Source organism: Pagrus major, chromosome 8 (genome assembly GCF_040436345.1).
Source record: "Pagrus major chromosome 8, Pma_NU_1.0".
Taxonomy (NCBI): domain Eukaryota; kingdom Metazoa; phylum Chordata; class Actinopteri; order Spariformes; family Sparidae; genus Pagrus; species Pagrus major.
In genome coordinates, this window is record NC_133222.1 from 15,307,921 (window position 1) to 15,326,904 (window position 18,984).

An 18,984-nucleotide genomic window follows, 5' to 3' on the forward strand; every position below is an offset into this window, starting at 1 on the left:
TAAGCCTAACAAATACCTAAAAGTGTTGAAATTGTTAATTAATGGGATTAAAACACGGTGTATGTGTAAAACTGTAGTATCAAGAGTCATTCTGTGTAACCTTGTGTGCTCGAGTGAAGTTTGACTGCAGAGCTTCATCACTGACAGAGTGATCTGCCCCCTAGTGGAAGACTTAGGAATGACAAACAAGAGTGACGCTAAAGTGACCTTCCTTAGACACAGTGTGATGTTGATTACTTGAAGTGCACGTATTATGAATCAGCAGACAAACACCAGCTCTGAATTTTCAGTTTTATTTAAGGTTCATTTTTCCAGACCTGCAGAGGACAGTTCACTTCCTTTAAGCGCCTCAATTTTGTTTTGTTTTTTTCTTTTCTTTTCTCGCAACATCACGTTAAAACCCATTGAATGACTCTGTGTTGGTTTCTCCTGGATGAGTTTGTTCATTTTTGTGAATACTGTTAAATAGGGAACAGCAGGAGGGGTGGGAGGGGATGGGTCGGGGTGGGGGGGTTAGAGAGGGAGAAAGAGAGAGAGAGAGAGAGAGAAGAGCGAACACGGATCAGAATTAAGACTTCAAAAAGAAAAAAGGCGGTGGTCGGAGAGGTCGATCTCAAATCCTAAAGGCTGAGAGCTCCTTAAATCACTACTACAGTACTTGGTTTAGTCAGCACCTCCCTTGTGACACACACTCACATGCAGTTGCTGAAGTCACATACAATATTGCATATTTTTTCAGCAATCACTGACGCTCGACTCCCCTTCCAATCACTCGAGCTCCTTTCTCTCATCAGTCCGTTTTTAAGGCCTCGTTTAAGCCCTCCAGGGTCGCACAAAGGGACCTGTTTCCCCGTATTGCTACCCTCATTAGTATTTTTGACATTTCCTCACCCATCCTTGTCATTGTCCTATCTACTTGGTGGCTGTCCATGTTAGGGCTAGCTACTGTAGGTACCACACAGTGGTACTGTGAGTAAGAGTCTAACCCTAGTGCTCAGGATATGTGCCACGATCTCCCAAAGCCCTGGCTCCCTGCGGTTAGGCAGTGCTCTATCCTCTGATACAGAGGTTCAGCAAAATTTTCCCTCCAGCAGGACAGGGCCAGCAGGAGCCCTCTACTAAAGGGAATATGGGCCAAGTGGCCTCTCAAGCAGGCCATCTGTGTCCCTACCTAACAGGGAGCCCATGCATAGCCTGTGCCCTCAGCTCCCCTGTGTCATCTGCATTCACTCTCTACGAACCAAATCTCAGCTTCTTTTTAACAATTTTTAAAAACCACTCTCAAGAAAAAAAAAAGCTAAGTACCAACCCCTTTTCTCTCTCTCTCTTACCTCGCCTTATTCACGACTTCAGCTGTAAGTTTTAACCGTTTCACAGTCTCCTGTTAAAGTGGGGAAGATGAGGGTCTTTGGGGCAAAGCTTCAAGAGCAGATTCACAGCTTGCTTCATTCCTCCAAAACATTATCATGACTTCAACTTTCAAAAACACAAATGTTGTTCATGCTTAATCATTAGTTACTTTTTAAAAAAAGACCTCACTTCAGCTAATTTGTTTCTTCGCCAGTTTGTGGAGTTAACTCTTGTGTCACCACTGGGCGCTCGATGCTAAACTGTTTCTTGTGCTCTCCGTTAACAGCGAGCTACACAATGAATCCAATGTTACGCCCAGAACTAGATGTAAGGAGTGGTGATGGTAGCAGACAAAGGGTAATGAGAACTCTTGTACCACAAACAAAAACAAAAACAAATTGGCCTTCGGAATAGACAAAAAGGAAGGAGGAAGAGAAAAAGAAGAAAGCATGTTTGTTACTTTGTTAATAATTTTCATACTCTGCAGATTGGTGTGTATTGCGTTGGGGTGGAGGGGGGAGCGGGGTACAGGATGAGTGGGTATAAAGTGGTAGTGGGGGAATGGATGGGTGTCTGCTGTAGTCTGTGTTCAGTGGCGGTCCACAGCGGCACTCTGTAGCAGCTCTGTGGCGGGCTGTACCGGGGGTCTGAAGGCGGTCTGGAAGCCGGGGGGAGGGGAGTGGAACTGGCTGGCGGGGTTGGCTGTGGGAGGGGGCAGGTAGGGAGCCCAGCCGCCGGCGGCTCTGTGGTGGAGGGGGAGGTGGGCGTCGAGAAGGCCGGTGTGGAGGGGCTGGGGAGTGGGCATCGCTGAGCCGGCCGGGCCGTCCATCTCTGTGAGCGCCTGCAGGGACTTGAGCCAGTGTGGTGGGTTGTCGTCCTGGAGACAGTCTAAACTGTTTCCTGCTGAGGCCGGGATGCCTGCAAGGAGGAGGGGGTGGCAGAATAGATGAGTGATGACAAAAACACAGGGGGGAGACAAATGCAGGGTTCCTACATTTTTTTCAAAGTCAAATTCAAGCTCTTTTCAAGCATTTTAATTAGCATATTAAGCTTTCTAGCACTTTACTGCTGTGGTAAATTACATATTTACACACAGAACATAAATACACACTAAATAATTATTTCACTTCATCACATAAAATCAGATTGTGCGTTAAACAACCAAAATTATGATCTGTGATCGCATTCTACAGAAGAATGACATATTAAAAAGGAAAAACACACGTTTACATGTTTCAAAATGTGTCCCCTGGCTGGGCCGATATAAAGCTATTTATTTTGAAAATAATGCTGTTACAATTTCAAGTAGTTTCAAGCACTTTATCCAAAATCCAATCACTTTTAATCCTTGAAAACACCACACTAGAATTTAAGCACTTTCAAGGATTTACAGTATGTACCCTGCACATAAGACAATGCAGTAAATACAAATAATGTGAAGATAACTTTGTTTAGTTTAGTTGATACAATCTGGACTCATTGTACTTAACGTTACTGGGTGTGAGTTTATTCAAAACAATTCACATAACTGACTCTAAAGCTGAAATGATTAATCAATTAGTCAAAAGACAGAAAACTAAGTAAAAACCCCTCCTTTCAAAAGTAAAAACCTTTCTGGTTTTCTGTCCTATGTTGTAGAATATAGAATATTAAGAAAATAACCGATATTGGAATTAGCTGCAGTCTGCGGCCTTTTAACAGTGATGAACATTGACTGCTGCTTGAATTGCAGGTGCATTATTTGCAGAAACCGCAAAATTAAGAAGAGTATCAAAAATTATTATTATTCCAAAGATGACTGTATCATAAGCTTTAAGTTTCTGGTATTTTGTCCACAACACCTCCTATATGACCTTCCCAATATCCTGCTTGATGAATACCTGAGCAGTTTTGTCACATAAATAAAGCAGCAGATAACAATTATTTTGCCAATACTAACACAAAATTCAGCTTAGAGATGGAGGGATTAGTTGATTAGTTTGATAGTGATGACATTTGAAAGGTTCACCTTCTCCAAACTGAGAATTTGCTGTTTTTCTTTTGTCTTACATTACAGTTTACTGAACATCCAAAGTAAACTATTCGGACTGGACTTTGAGGGGCTTTAGGAATTCTTGTTCACTATTCTCTTACGAGTTTTATAGACCAAGCGATTAATCGAGAAAATAAGCAGCAAGTTAATCAAAAACAAAAAAAAAAAGATGGATACAGCTGTAATTCAACGTACGATGGTATGAAACAGTAGATGGAACCAGCGAATGTTTCTCATTGCTTGATAAATACCTGCTGATGTTAACTAACTGATGTTCTGCTGATCACCACACTAACTGATAAATAATTGTATATATTTCTAACCTGTGATGATAGCAGGGTCCATCCAACTGGCTGTGCCGTCCCAGCTCAAGCTGTGTGAGATTCCTGCTGGCCCCGCTGGCCCACCAATGTGGTTAACACTGTTGGAGGATGAGGAGGAGGAAGAGGAAGAGGAGTTTGGGAGGCCCCCGAAGTTGATATTGATGTTTGGCAGGAGAGCTCTGAGGCCGTCCTGCCACTCTTTCACATTTAAGCCATCTATAGAGCCACTGTTTTCTGCAGGAGAGGAGAGGAAAACAGACATGTCAGTTCCTCCAGTGTTTTGATCACAGACTAGTGGCCATCAGCAGAACTGCATCTACAAGTGTTTCCTCTGTAAGGTCAATAAACGCTAATCAAAACAAGTATCACAGTGTCACGTGGGAGTGTACATGTGTTGTGATATTAAATAACACCATTATGCAACACATCTGATCTCTGTTTTAACATGCACTGCTTCCACAGGACACAGAGAGGTGCCACAGTGACCCAGGTGACTGGTACCTGAGATGGGGATCCCTCCCAGCCCTGTGTTGTGCTGAGGTGGCAGATTCAGGTCCAGGAAATTACTGTGTGAGGCAGCACTGGCTGAGTGGTTCAAGTGTGTGAGGTTATTTCGTGTGGGGACGCCCATCCAGGGGTGTCTGGCGGCTGGCTGCTGCTGCTGCTGACTGGCCTGGCTGTTCTGACTGCCGGGGAAACTGAAGGAGCTGTAGATGGCTCTGTGGTGGAGCTGGGGGAGGCGTGGCAGGCCGCTGGGGAAGTGGTGGGAGCTGCTGGGATTAGGGTTGGGGGGCAGCAGGCTGGGACCATGGCTGCTCCCCTGGGAGAAGGGCCCTGGGGACAAGGGGCTCTGATCCTGCACCGACAGCTCCTTCTCTATCAGGTCTGCCAAGGCCTTGCGGGTGACGTCGAAAGGATCGAAGCCCAGATCGTCGTCCTGCTGTTTGCTGGATGAGCCGAAGCCAAAGGCCGCCTGCCAGTCTGTGGAAGAGGACACTGGTATTGTGTCTGTGAGGAAAGAAGAGAGACGAGTTACTGGATCTGTCCTTGATGTGAGGAATTCTTAGTCGTCAAGCCATAGGATTTCTTTGACTAAGTTGATTGGTCGCTGACAAAAAGCCTCACAGTTGGAGCCTAAAAAAAACTATGGATCTGACAGGCTGTTGCCTCTCTTCAATCCCTTCTTGAAGCATTCTTTTATGTGAAAGTGTCTGTAAATACTCAAGGTGTTTCAAACTGTTATACTTTCAGAAATGTAAAATTTTCTCCTCATAACTTTCATTCTCTAGTGTTCGTTTATCTAATTTGGTGGGTTTTACTTGTATTTCCTTTGCTTTTATTGGTTGATTGTTTTTATTGGTTGAATTCAGAACTTTTCCTAGTTCATGTCATAGATTTTTTTTAAAATGTAAAAACAAAATCCTGTGCTGTCTATAAATACTTTTTAAGTTATTAATTTTTGTAGTTTGTCCCTCTGAGCTAAATTTCCTAATTTTCCTGATCCTTTGTAAGTTTTCACATTCATTTTTTAAAGGAAATCCGTAACATTAACTGGGAGCACCTAGGTGAGTTGGTATGGAATGACCCCATTGTAATCTTAAGAAAAGACTTTCAGAAGAAAGTATTACATTCATTAAATTATTGATTTAAATGAACACTCAAACTGTCTCTTCAAGATTATTATTCTTTTTTCAATGAATGCCGTTATCCTGATTGTTTATTACGAAAAGACTCTCACTAAATTTGGACCAAGTCTCTAACAAACAGTTTTTATTCAGGACGATTCACAATGCCAGCAACAGCAGAAAATGCCTTAATTAATAAGACACCGCTGTTACAATTTGTTATTCTATACAACACTAATGACCACAGGATTAAAACAGAGATAATAAAGCAGCTGCAGGTCAACACATTATTTGAAAACTAGACAAATGGCTCGACCAATCAGGCACTTGAGACACACAAAATGTTTAATTTAATCTCCATCGTACCTGATGTGAAGAGGCTCTGTGGTTCGGGGGTCATGGGCCAGTCAGAACTGCCGCGGGGGGAGCTGGGGAAGGGGGGCAGGCCAGCGGGGAGTGGGTTAGGATGTCTGAAGTTACTGTTGTCTGAAAAGAGCGACTGGGACTCAGCTGCCGCGCCCTCAAAGGGTGAACGGGCCGTGAGGTCTGACACGCTGATGGGCACCACCAGACTGGGCTTGGTTAAACCCGGGGGAGGAGAGGGGGAGTCACTGGTGGGTATCTGGACAAACAGAGGGGAGAGAAATGCTTGTTAGATTGTCCTCAGATTTGATTCACATTCATAAAAAAGAGAGTTTAGGTGTTTTTACCTGTTGTAAAGTCTCGCCATTTACCATTCCGATCGACTCTGGAGGTTTGTCACTGGGACTGTACGTAGAAAAATGACAAATTTGTATAAAAACAAACAAAAAATACTTGAAAAACAAATACAATGATTATCTTTATAAGGTATAACTTATAGAATATGGCCATGGTAGCTCCAAAAGCATAGGGGGCAGCGTATCATCACAGTAACTGACAACCGCTGCTCTTTTCTAGCTACCCTTGGCTATAGTTAGCTAACATTAGCTTATTAGCTCATGGTTCACCTAGACTGGGACCTTGGCTCACAGGGGGAGTCACCACTGGTGGCAGGGCCAAGTCTGTCTTGGAGTTTTTTAAAATGTATATCAAGTTTTTTACGATGAGTTAACAATGCAATTAAGCTCGTCTTAGTTTGATAAAAGAGAGAAACCTGAAGTCAGAAGCTGTACGGTTTTCTATTTAGTAAGGAAACTGGAAGTAAGAGTATTTCGTTTTGAATGAGTTTATTTTGTTCTTTTATTATGCTAACAAAACCCCAGGCCTCTCTGACTACTGACTATTACAAGACAGGGCGGGCCTGGGCTAGCTGGTTAGCATGCTAACTTCAGTAGATATCTCTGCAACACAGTACATAGACATCTTTTAAAGATACACTGATACTTTTATAAAGGAGGAGTCTAAATTACCTGCTACTGTCACAGTTAGAGGAGAAGGGAGACAGGGCAGTACGTTGGCCAGGACCCAGCTCTGTTTCTAGCCCATCTGAAGCAATTACTTCTTGATCTAGATAGTCTAGCAACGGAGGAGACTTGCGGTCCTCTGAAAGCCCGTTGGCCAGTTTGTTGTGTCCTGACAGCGTAGGCCAGCCATCTTTACCATTGCTACTGTTGGATCTGTTACAAAGCAGGAGAAATATGAAGCTTAGCACGGTAATAATCATAAACTTGCAGTGTGGAAGTAATAAGAGGAAGAACATCCAAGAAAATAAATAAACCACCAACCTCTGTGTGGAGTTGGATTTACTCTTTGACTTCTCTGTTCCACATGCTGGAGGTTGTAGAAAGCTAGGGTTAATTTTATAGAGGTCTTGGAGGAGTTTCTGCTCGTACTCTTGATGTTTCCCCGCCTACAAACAAATGACATGGCATGAGTCAGCTTTAACCCTTTTATTAATAAACAAATGATAAACCACAATCAACACACACAGCAAAAAGCAAAAATTAGTTCAGGTTTCAGAGAAAGAAACTATTTTACCTGCATCTCCTCTTTAGTAAAGCTAGCCGCTTCATCTCCCAGCTCATGTAGATACATACAATCAGGTTTGGGACACTGCATACTTTTAAGGAAGTAACTGCAGTACTTTGTTGTGCCTAAAGAAGCCTGTAACAGAGAAAGACAGAACCTCTGAGAAATGATACGAGAAAATTTGTAAATACAATATGAAGCTAAAGACTTTTGGCTTAATCCTAGTAGTTAACATCACAGGCTGTTTATTCTAAAGATTTTTATGTTATACATTGAGGAGAAAATAGAAAAAGTTATCACAGGGCTTTAATGCTAATACAACATACAAGATTAGCTTAAAATATTTCTACACAAGATGAGCTAAATTATTGAGGTTAATTTCTCACCTTGAGTGTTCTGCCATCAACAACCACATTGTTCACACACTGTATTGCTCTTAAAGCATCTTCAGAGCGGATGTAAGTGACATAAGCGCTGGCACTAGGCCCCTGGACAAATAAAATTAAGCAAACATACAAGTCAAACAGACCTACTGTAGCCATTTAATCCGTTTACAGTGTCTTCCTATGGCTGCAACAAGGAACAATTGCTTGCAAGAACTTACATGTTTAATCAGATAACTTTCTTGTTACTTTATAATTACAATTATTAACTAACCACACAAACCATGGTATTTGTAAAAGACAAATTGTTATTCTATTAGAAAAAGATTTGTTAATGTTTAACAGCATCCTGTCATTTGATGCAAACTCTCACCTGTGAACCTGCATAAGATGTGCTATTGTTGATGACCACTTTATGGATTTTCCCAAACCTCCCAAAATACTCTGGTCGTTTTAGGACCTGTGGGCACAAAGCAGAAAATACCTATCACTTAGCAAAAAGTTTTAGGTCTGATGTGAACTCTTTCACACACAAAATTCAACACAAACTCAACTATTGTGGCTTCAAAGGGACATTTCACTGAGAGACCTTTTAATCTCAATCTGTAGTCATCAGAAAAGTCCCAAGATAAATCTAGCAGCTATCTAGCAGCTAATGACTTCAGTTTGTCAAAGCCTTATTCACGTTGAGCTAAAATACCAACACTTCAATGTCACAGGTAGCATAAGTCATTGAGGTTTTTGGTGAGTGAGGCTGTACTCACCTCCGGGTCGGCGAGTCGCTGCGAGAGCCCCACCACAAACACCAGGTTTCTCTGGACCACTCTGACACTGGCCAGGTGCTTGCGGTTTTCTGTCACCTTCTGCTTCTTCTCGTTCTGTTTCTGCTTCTTCTCGTTCTTTATCCTTTGGATCTCCTCCTGTGACAGAGGCTTGTATACAGCTGGGTCCTCTGGATACGGCTACACAGAAACACAAACAATTTAGATACAAACTGAGGTTTGAAAAAATACTCACGTTTAAATTTTGTGGATTTCGAAAGGCTAAGGATGTAAATTATAAATGATGTACTAATGAACAAGTTACTTTGCCTCTCCCTATTCACATTTGCAAGCTTAACATCATCATCATCTCCATTTTCCCAAACATTTCCTCTCAGTTGAGAGTTATAATGAGTTTCTCTGTTATCGTTGTCATCTCGTCACCTTTCTGCAGGCGGGGCAGAGGCCGTTCTCGTCTGTGCGGATGCGGTGCCAACAGAAGCGGCAGATCTGATAGCCGCAGGTGCAGGGGAAGAAGTTGACGTCATCAATCTCCAGCGGCTCCATGCACAGAGGGCACTCCATGGGGTCGTCCTTCATTTCAGGGCTGTGGGACATCCTATGGCACTGCGAGGGTGAGTGCTGAAGCTGGTCACAGATCACAAGGCTAAGAAAACACACAAATGCTAAATAGAAGAACTACATCATAACATAATTGAAAATATCTACTAAACTTGTTACTGATGGGATGGTACAGGCTTTAAAACAGACTTTATAACCACCAAGGTCACAATATCAGACTGAGCACACACCAAATATATGTTCGACATATTCAGCAGCAAAGGAAACACGACAATCAGTTGCCAGTTTATTAGGTCCAGCTCTAAAGCAATACATCTTACTTCAATAACGGATATAAGACTCGGTTTTGATTAAACTTTTTAGAGAGGAGTTGGAATAAACTTTACGGTCATTTTGGGTGCTGCTGAATTGCATTGTGCTGTACGCAGAGATGTTTTGTCCATAACATCGATGGCACATTAAATGACGTAAACTGCTCAGCACATTTCAGAGCTGAAACTATTTGTCAATTGATAATGGATAGGTAGTCATTTGAAAACAAAAGTGTCAAAAATGCAATGGGTTCAACCTTCTCAAATGTGACCATTTTGTGATTTTGATAGTCCTCCATGAATATCTTTGAATTACTAATTGTTGGTAGTACAGAACAAGCAATCTGAAGCAGTCACTTGGGCTTTGGGAAATTGTGACAGCCTCCAAAAAACATCATAAAGCTGAATCAACACTTCTCTAAATCAGTTTAAATAAACACTGAACATTTTTACCCCACAAAGGTTTGAGTTATGGCAGGACTTTGAATTTAACTGCATTAGTTGTATATAGGTGTGACTTATAAAACGACAAACAAGCCAGAAACAGCAGCCATCACGTTGAAATGATAATGCGGATGTTGTGGTATATTTCAAAGGTTGACAATAAATAGCCACAACGTCACGATGGACGTTAAAGAGAAACGCAACAAACTGCGTTTATTTACAGATGAGACGTCTGCTAACAGTTCATCACCAGCCTGGGCTCTACGTGACAACACCGCTGCCAGCAGACTAACTCAATGACAAACCCAGATTGGTAAAACATGACAGCGTACAGCTGAAATACACGATAACTGATAAATGCCAATATTTCACATACTTGGCAGCTTTTGCTAATAAATGACCACGTACAGGATCGTCAGGGTTTAGCTGCTTCGCCCGCAGATATCAGCTGATTGATAAAATCGTGTATGGAGTCAGAAAACCTAGTTAGCCAGGCTGGTAACTTTAGCTGATCTGTCTCCTGGATCGTACATTATGACAGATGTTATTTGACTAACGTTAGGCTAAGCTAACATTAGCCGCGAATTGTTGAAAGAAGCCGGTCTGACTAATAGCAAATATCCACGAGCATTTGTAAAGCAAATCACAAAACCAAAACACGCAGAGGTCAATATTAACTTGATATTAACGCGAAATGTCTATAAAAACGTATGGCATAACGGTACGCTTTCGCCTACATATAACTGACAGCTTGCCTTTTGCTAACCGCTAGCATCGGCATAGCTAGCATGCTACATTATCATCAAAATGTACGGGGTTTTGGAGCCAAGCTTACGACGCGGCCTACACAAGCTAACGCTGAACTGGAAGCAAGTTTTTGGCACTATAAACAACTGACATTGCTCTGACGACATCAAGATTACCTGGACGGAGGTCTTATAAGCGCGTGAATAGTCTACTGTCAGTCTGTTAAGTCGTAACAGACACAGCTGTCCTTTATTTGTTGAGGGAGAAAGGGAGCTGGCTAGCCCAGCTAGCAACTTGACTACCGTTAGCGTTACTTACCCTGTCCGTATTTAGCTTAGGATTCCACTCCAAGGGAGTCACACCAAATTGGGCGGGGACTGCGAGCCAATATATCTGAAATGTCCAAATTTCTACCCACGGTCACATACGATAACCGTAGCTGTGTTGTTCTGTTGTTATTAGAAGGCGATAAAGATGTTCTGCCCCTTTCTTTTCTTGGTATTGTAGAGACAATTTACGCTCTAACCACCATCTTAGCTAGCATTAAAGTAGGGAGGAGGGAGTGGGGCAAGTGTTCAGTGCCACTGAGTGTGCGCAGATGGACAGATGCCTTGTGGGTAATGGAGTCTTCGATTACAAGATATTGACCAGGGAGTACAGGGGCGGAAACATGTAGAATGTGGCATTTATAATAACACGAAATACCAAAATATACAATTCCTCAGTACTTTTGTGAAGTACTTGTACTTTACTTAAGTATTACGATTTATATCACTTTATACTTCAACTCCACGGCATTTCAAAGGGAAATACTGTGCTTTCTTTATTCCAATATATTTATTAAAAGCTATAATTATTCATTTGTAGATTGATTTTGCATTAAAAATATATAAAATAAGATTATAAAATATGTCTAATTGTTACAAGATAAACTTTAATATTATACATTATAAGAAGTAGTTAAAATTCACACTTTATTAAACATACATTAAAATGGTGCTTACATATTAATGCAATAATAGTCCGCAAAGTAGTTAGTTTTGCTTTTAATGACAATTATGTTATATTTAATTTCTTAAATAGAACTTCCATCGTGAACTTCCTTCTGATTGAGTATTTCTTATGGAAAAAAAGGAACTGAGTTCTTCGTCCACCAATGGTGTTAAATATGTACCTGTCTTTATAATGAGAAATCAAAACACCAGAGTACCTTGTTAAAATGTTTCAAATTTTATTCATACAGACTTGTAATTTTGAACTCGAGCAAAGTTTAAGTCAGTGTTTTTTGTTATTTTTACAAGATATCAATTATTATAGAACAATATAAATTATCAAATACAATTTGTATATTCAAAGGTTTTTGTGTTTACTCAGCCATGATGTTACATGCAGGTTTCGAAAGAATCCAAACACACATTTTAAGGCCAAAAATGACAAAATACTGAGAAATATATTAAACGAGCCAATGCATATTAGACCTAATCTTCACACATTCCTCAAGTAATGTTTCAAAATTGAAAATATTTTTAATTTATCCACATGAAGCTGGGTTTGGGCCAGTCCTGAGCCTTGACTTTGTTGGGGTCCACACAGTCTAAGGTGAGCGTGGGGGCGATGGGGTGCGGTGACACCAGAGACAGCCGTGCAGCCAGGATCCCCATCCGAACACAGCTGTCTGTGTCTCTCTGCTGGAGAATCCCAGCCATTAAGGCACCTGCAAGACTGCAGACAGAGCAGGAATGAGCATCTTTGCTGAAATGTTTAGGCATAATTTAGTGAGTAAGAGAAAGTATGACAGGGACAGGAAGATAAAGAGGTCACGGGAAATTAAAAAGCGAGTGAAACTAAAGCAGCGAAAGTTTGGAAAGCAGCATGGGGAGGAGGAAGTAGGTCGAGTAAATTTTTGGCACCTATCTCCTGCTCCTGACACATTCACTGTCTCCTCTGCTGTCACTGTCAGCGCTGGGTAGTGCAGAGCACAAAGCTGCCTCTTCTGCAAACACAGAAAACAAGTTCACTTTCACTGTCATAACAATAATCATCATTAAAGTTTAAAATAAGCTGCTCTTACCCTCTTCTGTTTTCTTGGCTGCAGGTTGACCGAGCCTGCATCATGCTCCCCGCACACCAACAGTCCATTAGCTCCCAGAGTCACCACCACACAGTGAAGATGCTCCAGAAGGGGGCGTGAGAGAGTCACTGCAACACTCAGTACTTCGTCGAGAGAGCTCGGCAGCACTGACACCCCACAAGACAAAACCACATCCTCAGCTGCTATCACACTACTTGCATTTTTCACATGAACACTAACTGTCACAACTTCAACTCTGATTATGTGTTTGAGAAAATAGAGAAATAAATCCACAACTAAACCATCAAATACTCCTTAAGGAATAGAGTTTACCTTCAGGTGTTGGTAAACCAAGTGTTTTGTTCATGGTGCACAGCTCTGTCAGGTTTGGGGATGAATAGGACAGAGACTTCCAGGAATCTGACAGGAAAGGCTTGCGAGCCTTTTCTGAATCTGTGGGCTCATACCAAACTGTGACACACATTGATCGTATTAAATCAACAGAGCTTCAGTTCACAATCATTCCTTATCATTTACCGACCATCTCAGTGTGTTTACCATTGGTGTTGTGTTTAGAGGCAATGGAGCAAACATAATCGATGGTGGAGACGGGGATGTTTCCATCGAGACACACAAGAGTGGCTGATGACAGCTGCTTCTCAAACTGTGACACCTTTAAAAAGACATTCAAAGAGAGAGTAAAGAAGTGAACTACGCAAATATTATTTCTGTTGCACCTTTCAAAACAAAAGGTGCGTCACAAACAAAACAAGTCATAAAACAAACTAGGGCTGCGACTAACAGTAATTCTGATTATCAATGAATCTGCTGTTAAACACTTGATTTGTTGTTTCTGTTCTATAAAATGTCAGAAACAGTAAAACAAACCTATCACCATGACATATTACATGATTATGTGACATATGAGCATAAACATATATAATTTGCAATGTATGCATGCGCCAGTCCTTGTCTTCTGAATTGTGAACATGTCATTTTCTGTCCATTCCAGCATGAGAATGGTGGATATCAGCACTTAATCTAACTGTTTTGTGGCTGAAGATTTTAAAAAACGGTAGCTGATATAAAATGCTGCGAGTACTTGACCAATAAGAAACATTCAGTAGTAGACCTACCCCTAAGGCTCCTGTATGATTGCATCACTTGAAAAGTGACTTTTTAAAATAACGTACCCAGAACTTACACTACTTTCCAAACGCCTCAGAACTTGAAAATGTACAATGGCACGCCACCCAAAGTCAGAATTCCTACTTGTAAACTGGGGCCACATCCAACGACCCAGATTTATATGAGGGAGTCTGACATCACACAACAATGGCAGCACCCATGGGAAGGGGGGTAGGGTGTATGTGTCGACAACAGTATTTGTATTAGGTGAATAAATTATATGTTTAGATATGTTTCGAAGCTTAAAGTCCTTTTTTTTACCTTGTGTATTTTTTTTCTCCTCTGTTTCATTAATAATACAAGGAGGCTGCACTGCTGAGTGTGCAATTATGTGTACACTTGCCAAAGAGACTTCATTTTGTTACGGTCAGTGAAGTTTTTTGTCCACTTTTGGCATTCTGCAAGTGGGAACCGAAGATGGATATTGGACGTTACGACTAGGAAATTCTGACCTCCAACATTGTCTGAAACTGCATTAATTTAGACCCCGCTCCCTGCGATGGCACGTTACTGAGTTCCTCCAATGGTTTCTCGTCCCTGGGGAAACTTTCTGCCGTGGAAACGTGACTTATGGTTCTGAAAAAGGTATTGGAACACAACCCCGGGTTAGGCATGCTAAAAATAAATTATTTTGCGAGCAGAACTTACATATTGCTCTGTGATTTGCTGATGAATGTCCATATCTCCCAGTCCAAGACTCATCTCTCCACTCTCATCGATGACTACACAGTAAGTAGCCGTGCTTTGCTCTTCTAGCCTGGCAACACCATTTGTGTTCTGACAGAAATAAGAAAAAAAAGTCAAGAACTTTAATTTACATATTCAAGTTAAGTGGATTATAATCAGTCTTAATAATACATTACTGTTGAAGTTGACATACCATATGTTTACAATGGTTAAACACTGCATCACTGTGTGAATCAGCTCCAGTAGCTGAGATAAACAGAGGTCGTTGGCCTAATCGACTCATTGAGTCTTGAAAGACAGCGGAAGAAGAGGAAGTGAGTGTGAGACCATCAGATTTAAACTGCAGATTAAAACATGTGCATGAGAATAATCAGATAAAAACACACCGGCGATGTTCCGACCTACACCACCAAATGACTGACAGACACTTCCTGGATTTGTCTGTCCAAACTGAAAGAGGCAAAGAGTCATTATAACGTTCATAATATGACCTTACATGATCTGGAGTAGTGTGGATAAACAGTGTTATAAATTACCTGAAGTGCTTTCGTCTTTCCTTTAGCAATAAAATCAACATTTATTCCTCCTATGACAACCTGTAAAAGAACTGCATTGTGGGTAGTGTACTGTGTCAATATTTGACTGATACATTTGGTCCGTCATGTGTGTTTATACTCACAACATCTGAGTCGGAGTCTGAGGACTGTTTTCCATGACGATGAGTCTTGCCCTTTAAATTTCTCTCATTCAGTTGTTTTGACAGTGCACAGGCGATCTGACTGCCAACTTTAGCATTGTTATGAATCAGAGCAATGTCTAAGAGCATGACATGTTAAGGACATTATACTTGGAATAGAAGCAACTTGCACTGTAACATTGTCTGGCCTATGAAACAACAAAGTTATTAATATTCTCAGTGCTTTTTTTGTTTCAAAGAGTTTTATATGGTCATGTTCTCTGATTCAGACTGTCGGCAGGATACTGGCCTCAAGGGACTTTCCTTTAGTCAGATCGTTGACCTTTTGAAGGATAAATGGCGTCACATCTCTTCCCGTTATACCTTTAGCACTGCGTGAATCAAAGAAAGTGAACAGAAATTAATCAGCTAAGATCAACAGTCTATTTGATTCAGACTTGTTTACAAGCCACAGAGACTTTGTGTACCTTGCCTCTGTTACTGCAGTCTGAATGGCTTCCTCTATCTGCTGGCCGGTGGCTGCCTGCTCCTCTGGGATGGGCACCGCTAACAGGACACCACTTTGGAGACCCAGTGACAGAGTGCTTGCTGAACGATGCAAAATAACAGATCTGCATTCATGACCTCAGTGAGTTAAAGGTCAAAGGAACTATCGATGTTGAGAATAAAAAATGCTGATATACCAATGAGTTTTGCAGCCTCCTCTGGGTTGCAGACTTGATACGGAGATGTGAATCCGCTTTGTGGAGAGAAGAAGGCGGGGAAAGTCCTCAACGCCCCGTAAGTGGCTACACAGACTCCCTGCGTCTCCTGATGATAAATACATAACAGTTTCCTTTAAACACAGCTGTGCCAATCATCCATCTACTTCTTTTGCGTCATGGTATACGCTATAAAAAAACAACCCAGAAAACAGTAGCTGGAGGTTCCAAAAACATACTGTAAAATAACAAAAAGCAGATTTTTCACGTTATTTTACATTAGTCATGTGAATTCAGTTCAGTCTATTTTTGTAGTTTTATGGAAATCGTTGTGTATTTAAAAAATACAGGCAACATCTGTACACTTAACGCTTTAGAGTAACGCTGTAGAGCAAATTTAGAGTTTTTTTACAGTGTGAAATGACAACATGACTCAGTAAAATGATCTCAATATTCTTACAAGGAACTCGAGGGTGCGTCCGATGTCCAGAATAGACTTCACACCAGCAGACACCACTGCAATCGGAGTCCTGCCAAGCTCCGTCAGGTCTGCACTGATGTCCAAAGCTGGAGAAAGAATCATGGTGTTCATTTGTTAACATGATACAAATGTATTTCTCTTAACATGGCAAGATAATTACTGTCAAGACAGTTTTGGTGTTCTTATACATGGCACACTATCACCTCACCAGGTGAGCTGGCCTTTATATGACCTCTGGATCATACAGCACTTGGAGCATCTAACATTTTTTCTCGACTTGATCTGAAGGAGAATTCTTCAGGCATCATTTCCGTTCCTTTCATAAAGGATGGTCAAACACCTGATTACAGGATTGTTCGGTCTCCATGTGAAAGTGGGTCAAAACCATCCAGTCAGGGTCTGTTTTCATGGTTTGTTAAGGATGATAAGTTAGTGTCAGTATGTGTAAAAGTAAGATGAGTTTTTTTCCACCAAGATGCCAGTCTGCTTACTGTTCTCTCCGTCTCTGTGAACTCCTCCTATCCCCCCTGTGACAAACACAGAGATGCCAGCTCGATGTGCTGCTATCATCGTGGCTGACACTGTCGTTCCTCCAGAGAGCCCCTAGGAGAAAACCATAGAGGACAGCATTCAAATTCTGCCATGAATGACAAGGCCACCAAAGTGAACGAGATTATTTTAAGCCGTGTGTTGCGAGTGTGTTGCGGTCTCACTTTGCTAATGACATAGGGCAGATCACGACGGGACACCTTCAGGGAGTTCTTGCAGCGGGCGAGGTGGTCAAGCTCCTCTGACGACAGACCGACATGGACTTCACCCTCAATCACTCCAACCGAGGCTGGGGTGGCTCCTTCAGCCCTCACGATGGCCTCCACCTCCTTTGCAGTGCTGAGTTAAAGCATTAACTCAGTTACCAACGGTTCAAACAACTAATGAGCTGCTGCTATGAGAGTTTTTTGACATTTGAAGGTTACAAGAGGCACCTCAGGTTGTGTGGATAGGGCATGCCATGTGTGATGATAGTACTCTCCAGCGCGACCACTGGTTTGTTTTCCGCCAGTGCCTGTGATACAGATGGATGAACTCTGAAGTGGCTGTCTGAGAAAAGAGTTCACACTTCATAAATCACCATTATTATTATTAAACTGTGAGATATAATGAGCGGATGTATTTATTTACCATTTTTGCACAGTCTGCTCTGATAAGTTGTGATTCCTCGTCTCAGGATAAGTGTAGAGGCTCTCCTCAGCATGCCCATTCTTTTCAGAACACCTAGAAAATATAAAGAGTTTTTAATTTAAATGTGAAAAACTGTGTCACGTGGTACCTGAAGGTTTCTTTCACTGTTGCAGCCTCAGGCTTGCAGATTGATCTACCAAAGGTTATGGTCTCCCCTCCAGTGCTCCTCCCCCTCAGAAGGCACTGGAGGTACTGATATGATGTTTGACTTTGATGGACAAGCAAGATTAAAAGTTTAAGAGAGGGACTGGGCATCGAGAGGCATGAACATTTACTTTCTAATTGGTTGACAACGGTCAAATACTTAAAGAGGAAAAATAACTCCATTTACACAGCTCCTTTCCAACATAAATTAAAAAATTACAGTCCTAAAACATGAAATTACAACAATCTCAAACAACAACGCACTAAAGCGACTATAGGAAGGATTTTATTCCTGAATTACCTCCTGCAGACTCTTTCATGGGCATTTAATGATATATGGTGCATCTAAGTTACATTTTCTGTTGACCAATCTTTGCAAACAAACTGTCACAAGTCACACATGACGTGCCTGTCAAAATCAAAACAATGAACAACATTACCTCAGCTCTTGAAGTACAAAAAATCAAACAGGCTCCCCAGTTACATCAAACCCTGCAGTGTGTTCTCTGTCACTGCAAGGCACAAGTCCAATTCAGCCATTGTGAGGATTTTCTTTGCTCCAGTTAGTTGGGACAAATTCCCACTGCCCTCCCCCCTTTTTGGGGCCACTCTTAGAAACTGAGACCCACATTCCAGAGCTGGGGTCTGTATTCTTATCTGTTTTCTTACTTCACTCTACTTATGTACCAAAAGTTGTTTGAAAACACTGTCTTTAATCTAATATTTCATCAATGACTCTGAGTGGATCAGAGGCACATCAACAAACAGAAACTACAACTGTAAGCCATCAGTCTAAAGAAGTTATCTACATGAACTCCTTTCTAGAAAAATAAGTGCTATGGAGTCAGAGGGAGGCCATTTACCTGTGGTAGAAATATTGACTACTTCCTGTTAAAACTTCCTTGCTTTCAGAAGAACATAGCAAAAAGTTAAACGAAAAGTAATTGATTAAAGGTAATAATTAAAAGTACACCCAATCAGCTCTTTAAACAAAAACAGAAAGTTCTATGAAAAGGGTTGCTTCTTACCTTCTCCAGTGCAACACAATTGCTTGAAACTTTGCCCAGAGGGCTGAACTTTGACCCACACACTGTTTGCACAGCCCAAAATAATCAACTGCAGAACTCTGGTGTCTACAATGCTCCTGAGTGAAAGCAGGTGAAATTCAACATCAATGCAACATGCAAAAATACTGCAGAACAGATAGGAAGGCAAGCAGATACAAGATAAAATACCAAATCTAAACCGTCAAAGAAAGAAAGAAAGAA

The 18,984-nt window shown here is 41.4% G+C and overlaps 2 protein-coding genes across 6 annotated transcripts; both read right to left on the bottom strand.

Moving 5' to 3' along the window:
- Window positions 1-279: 279 nt before the first annotated feature.
- On the bottom strand, window positions 280-11,051 carry cnot4a (CCR4-NOT transcription complex, subunit 4a). Of its 5 annotated transcripts, none has more exons than XM_073471887.1 (13): window positions 10,827-11,051; window positions 8,869-9,051; window positions 8,428-8,625; window positions 8,037-8,123; window positions 7,667-7,768; window positions 7,290-7,415; window positions 7,037-7,161; window positions 6,722-6,928; window positions 6,041-6,098; window positions 5,697-5,952; window positions 4,207-4,713; window positions 3,706-3,939; window positions 280-2,268 (listed from the first exon to the last, which is right to left on the bottom strand). In XM_073471887.1, the coding sequence occupies exons 2-13, from the start codon at window positions 9,040-9,042 to the stop codon at window positions 1,940-1,942; spliced, it is 2,403 nt and encodes an 800-aa protein (XP_073327988.1). In that variant the 5' UTR covers window positions 9,043-9,051; window positions 10,827-11,051; the 3' UTR covers window positions 280-1,939. The 5 variants fall into 5 exon arrangements, with proteins under 5 accessions (XP_073327988.1, XP_073327986.1, XP_073327985.1 ...); XM_073471885.1 differs by having other exon boundaries at window positions 8,869-9,072; XM_073471884.1 differs by having other exon boundaries at window positions 8,869-9,091.
- A 666-nt stretch (window positions 11,052-11,717) lies between these two features.
- LOC141001142 (uncharacterized) lies at window positions 11,718-18,793 on the bottom strand. The gene is made up of 19 exons (XM_073472123.1): window positions 18,745-18,793; window positions 17,513-17,605; window positions 17,317-17,431; window positions 17,047-17,221; window positions 16,825-16,936; window positions 16,313-16,419; window positions 15,835-15,961; window positions 15,619-15,739; window positions 15,437-15,522; window positions 15,134-15,270; window positions 14,991-15,050; window positions 14,841-14,904; window positions 14,648-14,742; window positions 14,416-14,544; window positions 13,138-13,252; window positions 12,913-13,050; window positions 12,580-12,746; window positions 12,419-12,501; window positions 11,718-12,230 (listed from the first exon to the last, which is right to left on the bottom strand). The coding sequence occupies exons 2-19, from the start codon at window positions 17,589-17,591 to the stop codon at window positions 12,035-12,037; spliced, it is 2,106 nt and encodes a 701-aa protein (XP_073328224.1). The 5' UTR covers window positions 17,592-17,605; window positions 18,745-18,793; the 3' UTR covers window positions 11,718-12,034.
- Window positions 18,794-18,984: the final 191 nt, after the last annotated feature.

Bases quoted from the DNA above. Each gene is read 5' to 3' on its own strand.
- cnot4a (XM_073471887.1), bottom strand. From the start codon at position 9,042: ATGTCCCACAGCCCTGAAATGAAGGACGACCCCATGGAGTGCCCTCTG. The intron at 8,124-8,427 runs GTGAGTACAGCC...TTGTGCCCACAG, and splicing joins AGCGACTCGCCGACCCGGAG to GTCCTAAAACGACCAGAGTA. The intron at 7,769-8,036 runs GTGAGAGTTTGC...TTATTTGTCCAG, and splicing joins CATCTTATGCAGGTTCACAG to GGGCCTAGTGCCAGCGCTTA.
- LOC141001142 (XM_073472123.1), bottom strand. From the start codon at position 17,591: ATGGGCATGCTGAGGAGAGCCTCTACACTTATCCTGAGACGAGGAATC. The intron at 15,740-15,834 runs GTATATCAGCAT...TGCATCGTTCAG, and splicing joins GGAGGCTGCAAAACTCATTG to CAAGCACTCTGTCACTGGGT. The intron at 15,051-15,133 runs GTGAGTATAAAC...GTTCTTTTACAG, and splicing joins CAGACTCCGACTCAGATGTT to GTTGTCATAGGAGGAATAAA.